The sequence below is a fragment of the Callionymus lyra genome, chromosome 2 (assembly GCF_982586985.1).
Source record: "Callionymus lyra chromosome 2, fCalLyr1.hap1.1, whole genome shotgun sequence".
NCBI classification, from domain to species: Eukaryota; Metazoa; Chordata; class Actinopteri; order Syngnathiformes; family Callionymidae; genus Callionymus; species Callionymus lyra.
In genome coordinates, this window is record NC_141819.1 from 45,308,375 (window position 1) to 45,314,909 (window position 6,535).

Sequence of the window (6,535 nt, forward strand, 5' to 3'; positions counted from 1 at the left end):
CTGAATGATATCACGTCTGACACTGTGGTGTGCAGTACAGGAGCACCTCAGGGGACAGTACTGGCCCCTCTCCTCTTCCCCATCTACACCTCAGACTTCTGTTACAACTCTGAGTTGAGTCTCCTATGCTGACGACACTGCCATTGGACAGGAGTGAGCTGAACCACTTTCAGTTGAACACCTCAAAGACCAAGGAGCTGGTCTTGAACGAAGCCACATCCAGTGTCCATTAGAGGGGATGAGGTGGAGATAGTTGATAACTATAAGTACCTCAGTGTGTGACAGGACAATAAACTGGACTGGTCCTTCAACACAGACCATGTATATGAGAAAGTTGAGATTAGATTGTCTGTGGTGGCCAGTGTCCTGTTTTATGCTGTGGTTAGTTGTGGTGGGAATGTGTCCAAGAGGAGTGTCAACAGGTTGGACAGGTTGATCAGTAGGGCTGGTCATGAAGCTGGACTCAACTTGCTATGAATTGGAACCTAATTTCCCGAAGGAGAGGGATTAATAAAGTCTATCTAATCTAATCTAATATAATGTTATCTAATCTTATCCAAAATGTTCTGTCTCTCGATCAAAAAAAGTAATGGGGATGATGGCAAGATGTAAATACTTTGGTCGTGTTCTGAATAATCATCTGAAAGATTCTTCACTCTCTGTAGTGCAAAACAGGCATTTCTTGTTTTTGCATGAAGTGTATTATGCAGATATGTTCTGAGATACTCCGGCCACCTTGAACAAAAAATAAAAAATAACAATATGTGTTTCTTTCATTCTCTCTCTTATGCCTTTCTAGTTCTATAACTATATCTAAGTATTATAACACACATAGAATTAATTGAATTTAACTTTTTGGTTCTTCTGTTATTATATCTTGGATATTATTATTATCTCTTGTGTTCTGCATAAAAGCCAATTTTACAGTTGTTCAAGCCACAATTACAATTGTACAATACTGTATTTACAACTTTTAATGTTTACATTTGAATACCAGTAAAGTACCAATTATGTGATAATTATACTGTAATTTGACATGTGATAAAAACTTCACATCTGTTAATTGATATCAATAAATGATTAGTGTATTCGCTTGTGCCGTATTTATGTGCCTTACATTATCCTGATAGCAAAGAATGTTGGCATCCATCAACATCTGGTTCAGTGTTAGGTTCTGCTGTTTCATACGATCTCAGAACAAACTCTAACATGGATGCCTGTTCGTCAACATTATTTATTTGATTCCAATAAACTGATGATTTACCCACATTTCAAACAAGAAACACTTCCTAGACATACACTTGTAAAATACATCTCTGCTGGAGGAAAAAAAAAAGTTTTCAACTTTAAAAAAAAAAAATTGAGTTTTACTTACTTCTTGATATCAGATGAAGTTCAGAGAACTGTAAGCATGCATTTGACGACTCCATCATTATTAAAAAAAATTGTTCTTGGCTACAGCAGCTTTGAGGCGAAATGTAGTTATTATGAGCTGATTGATGATTGATGATCAGTGTGGATGAAAAGCAGCCAGATACAAGCAAGAACATTTAGCTTTTATTCATGTGGTAAGTCGTCCCAGAGTTCCATGCTTGTGATAGGATAAGAGGAGAACCAGTAAAAGTTGACGTTGTGGTGCATTCAGGTTCACAGCTAAGTCGGGACAAAGAAATTACTTTCAATAAATCACATTTTGTACCTGTTGTCACTTTCATAAGCTTGGCTGACACTTCACCTGGGCAGGTTATTTATTTACTCATTGTCGCAATATCTTTCCCAAAAAAGTGCCACTGTGCGTTTTGTGTGTGAGGTTTAATTCCTGCTCTTGGCTGAGAGTGCAAACGTATGTTTAAGGGTGCTGTGTTTTTGACACTCTAAACTTCTGAGACAATCTCTGTTCATGAGGAATGGAGACGACTAGTTTTTTCTGAAAATGAAATTTTGAAAATGTTTGGTCCACTTTCTGTGGAGATGTGGCGCTATGAGGTTCATTGTTTTCATATGAAACCAGACCAGTCAGGAATTTATTATACAGGTTTGTATGGCTAACTGGCAAGTTTAAAGCCAAGAGTCTTAGTTGGGCAGTGTGTCCAACCCCAGTGATGCCGCATGCTGCTTGGCTCTTAACCGCAGGTTTTCAATGCTGGTGGTCTTACTGTTGAGACTTCCTGGTGCGGCTGGCATCAGAGGGCTGTTCCACACCTGCTGGGCCTGGGACACGGTCTGGTAGTAGGACTGGCATGGCAGCGAGCCTAGAGTGGATGGAACGTTTATTCCTAAGTAGGGCAGAGAGGAGGGCCCGCTCATGTCGAAGGGTGCGTAATGCATCAGGCTGTTGGTGGCAGCCATGTGCTGCCGAAACTGCTCCTGGAGCCGGAATAGGCTGAGTGGGGACGAGGCGTACGAGTTACTCTGGGCCAGACCACCATTCATACTGCTGGAGGAGGGAAGGGCTGGCGAGCTTAGGGGTGAATCTGAGATACACAGAGAGAAAGGAGATTTATATTTAGTCTACATTTTATTCAGCTTCATGTGTGCAAAGTATTTTTTTTTTTACAAACAACGGATTTAAAGACCAAACATCTTAAGCTACCAATGTTTCAATATTTAGGCCCTGTTTTCACACATTTTTTTAAATCACAAGATCTCATGAAAGAGATCTGTGTGAACTAAAACAATATTGTTTTAACCTATGTTGCACCCTCAAGCAGGAATAGACTCCATCTCTTTATTTTTTGCAACTTTTATTCTTCCAGTTTGTCGTTTATTAATTGCAACAACAAGACAATGCAGTACTCGTGCCAAACAAACTGCAACACCGGAACCACACACTCCACGCCGGCTGATGACATCATCGTTTTGTTCCGTCCAAAGAATTCAAAGAATAAATCAAATAAACAAAATATCTAAATATTCCTATTACTAATCAATTTACTCTTTCAATGTATTGAACTAAACTTCTAAATAATAATCTACAAATGTAAATTTCTTACTAATTAATACTTCTAGGTCTCAACACTAACATTTGTTAATTGGATTTTGGATTTTCTGAGACTGAAAGAGCAGACCAAACGTCTGTAAATGGCTTGTTTTTCAAGGTCTCATTACCGCTGAATGTTTCCATGTTTCTACTTTCACTGTTAGGAGCAAACTGATCTGAGGAGACTGGTGGTCGCTAATGCATGGCTATGGCCACATGGTGATGCTACGCTTTGACACAGGTTTTTCGAAAATGCGCACCTGGATGTGAACTGTGTCTTTTGTGGGACGGTGAGTCGTGTCCAAATTGGCCTCCATCATCTCGTTCCAGAAGGTGGTCTCTGACCTTCAGCCGGTCTCCTTCTCTCAGGTTGTTTTCCAATCTTTCAGCGCTGTCCTCTGGTCCTGACTCTCCATCTGTAGGTTCTGAAAACGTGACATCGACTTCCACGCTCGCCTCTTCAGGCTGCAGCCTCCCTGTCTCCAAGAGGCAGGAGGAGGCAGACGGAGGAGGTGTACGAGCCTCAGGGATGGGGCTGGAAGTGGAAAGGTCAGTTGGGGGATCCTCTGATGGGGCGTCTGCAGATCCAGATGCTTCCTTCTGCTTCTGGATCTGCTCCTTCTGCAGGCTTCGCTGCTTCTTGCGGAATTTGGCCCTGCGATTCTTGAACCAAACCTGTAGAAAAGAGCAACATTCAGGACCAATTGACTTTGGGTGAGCAGGTGAGCAGTCTCGGCCTCACCTGGACACGAGCCTCGGGCAAGTTGGTGCACATAGCCAGACGTTCTCTCATAACCACGTCAGGGTAGTGAGTCTTTTGAAAAGTCTTCTCCAGAGCTTCTAGCTGCTGGGCTGTGAACGCTGTCCGACTACGTCGCTGCTTTCGATGCTGAGATCCATACCGGGCCTCTAAGATAATGTCTTGAAATGCACAGCCGTTGATGGAAAAAAGGTTTAATTGAAGGCCCATCTCAAAGGGCACTACTTAGGTAAACTTTAAAGTTCTGGTTCTTACCAGCCAATCTTTCCGCCAGTGTCAGCGCGTGCACGGAGGGCCTGTAGTCAGGGCCATGTTGCGCCTGTTGCGCTGCTTGCTGGTGCAGGTTGTACATGGCACTGAGGGAGTTCATGGCATGGAGGGAGTAGCCGTTGACCCCGTAGTGCTGCATGTCTTCACTATCAAAGAAGTGTGTTGATCAGGCAGGTCTCTAGCACTTCATTTACGGTGAAAAAATGGTTGGCACTAAGTTGCAATAAATTTGTTATTGACAAATATTTTAATCATATAATTAAATAAAAATACATTTAAACAAAAACATTACTATTATAAATGTCATTTAGTGAATCAAAAATATGTGATTTTCCAAAATGTAGCAAAATTATTATTGTGTCTTTTATATCATAAATGTACTTTTAAATTTAAATCACCTTAATTTGGATCATTAGGAAAGCTCATATGTTAACTTCACTTTATAGATACTTTTAATGTCATTGAAAAATTAACATGATTTTGGGGAATTTTATCATGATGCAATTCCTCCAACGTTTTATACTTGTTTCCATTTATTTTCCTACCTTTTAAGAGACTTTAAATATGTTTTTAATATTTGTGTTTTGATCTGTAAAAATCGTTTTTATTAACACGAAAAGTTAATTCATTATAAGTTTCATCTTTTATTTATTACGTACTTATATTATGAACTTAATCAAACATGCATGCACATCTCATACACTCCTTCATTTGGTTTGGAAGCGTTCATGCGGCCCCTTGGGTCACCATGCGAACCCCGCGGACGCTAATTACCAATGATGCTTTTCATTTCATTCGCTTTTGGGAATTTCATTTTATCTAGTTTAAAAATATGTATAAAACCCGTTAAATTACTCTGATACATGATAGTTATAAAAATTACTTGAACAGGTTTTATTATTGTTGCAGACTTTTACTCGCAGATGCTTTTATGGTTCCTAAATTAAACTAATTTAAATATATATTTAGAAGTAACCTTGTGTCAAAAGACAGGTTGAAGACTATACATCAAATTAGACAGACAACATGTTGGCTTCGGCAATTCAAATAAATTACTGTTTAAAAGAAAAAAAGTGTACATTCTTCAACTTTTAACTGAAAAAATATAGGAAGAAGAAATTCGTAAACCTACCTCCGTATTTTCAAAGATAAATAGCTCCGCGTATTTAATTAAACATGTCCTATAAAGTCCGTCAGTCTATCTTCATGTTTTTTTCGTGGGTCCGTGGGCAAGTGGGTTTGTCCGTGGGAGTGACGGGAGATGCTGAGACTCCATCTCTCGGCCTTTAAAGAAGGGAGGGCGGGCTCAGACAAAACCCCAGTCAGCCTATCACAGATGCTTCATCCGTTGAAGTAACCCTGCCCACGTCTGTTCGCCGCACGCATCGCTCTGCTCTGGCCTGCGACTTTCCTTTTAATTTCTATAGACATGTAAGTCCGATTTTAACTTAATTTTTTTTTTTCGTCGTTAAAAATGTTGCCACTTTTAAGTGCGTCACAAAGTAAAATAAAAAAAACAAGTACGAATAAACAGTTTCTGTAATTATAATTCAGGGTATCCAAATATAGCTCATAATACATTTGCTACTTAACCTTTCACAAAACTCTCAACTTGTAAATGACGGTCAGATCATGAAAAAATATTTGTTGTGATAAATAGTTTGATTGAATGACGTGAACACACATTCCGTGAATTAAATCCAATTTGTCCTTCTTTCCTCAGTCCTCCTATATATAAAAATAATGAATCAAATATATGATTATTAAATTGTATGCTGTTGAATTTTGTTGCTTTTTTTAATTTTACGTAACATTATGGTGAAGACAAAATTATTAAATTTATAAAAAGAATGTTGCAAGTACAATAGTCATTTAAATAAAACGAAGGTAAGCGTATTTCGGTTTTGTGTAAAAGACGATAATTCATGATCGTTGTATTTTTTTTTTTAGTAAAATGCAATAATAAAAAGAAGAGCCTTCTTTTTTTTTGTTTAATTATATTTTCATCTTAAATATTTTGTCTATGTTGTATATTGTAAGTGCAGTTGGAATTCTTCATTAAAATCCAGAAGACCCATTTTACGTTACTTACTATTTGATATTTTGTCAAATGTATTTTTGTTTCATCAGAGGAATGGGTCTGTGTATGAATGGTTTTCTGTCTTTGTGTGCCCTACGACCGACTCGCGTCCTGTCCAGAGTGCCCCCCGCCTCTCGGCCGTAAAATCTATGAAAGGCTCCAGCCCCCCGCGACCCCATTATGATTTAAGGGGTAAAAAAATGAATGGATGAAAACTTTTTTCATTTTTTGGTAATTCCCAGTAGTGTATATAAATAATGCTTAACAATTTGTGTGCGATAATGCTTGTTGATGCGTTCGGGCGTGGATGTGTGCGCACGCGTGTGTGTGTGTGTGCGTCGCTGTGTGTGTGTGTGCCTCCGGGTCCTCAGGGATTTAAATTCGGATTGAGGAGACAAGACGCCGTTTCACCCTCCAAAATGACTGCCGTAAGAGGATTAAAACA

The 6,535-nt window shown here is 39.1% G+C and overlaps 1 protein-coding gene across 1 annotated transcript; it reads right to left on the reverse strand.

The window, feature by feature from the left end:
* Positions 1 to 1,197: 1,197 nt before the first annotated feature.
* LOC148087284 (diencephalon/mesencephalon homeobox protein 1-B-like) lies at positions 1,198 to 5,240 on the reverse strand. The gene is made up of 5 exons (XM_087783154.1): positions 5,143 to 5,240; positions 3,996 to 4,156; positions 3,723 to 3,901; positions 3,241 to 3,655; positions 1,198 to 2,474 (listed from the first exon to the last, which is right to left on the reverse strand). Exons 2-5 carry the CDS (start codon positions 4,147 to 4,149, stop codon positions 2,074 to 2,076), a joined length of 1,149 nt encoding a protein of 382 aa, XP_087639280.1. The 5' UTR covers positions 4,150 to 4,156; positions 5,143 to 5,240; the 3' UTR covers positions 1,198 to 2,073.
* Positions 5,241 to 6,535: the final 1,295 nt, after the last annotated feature.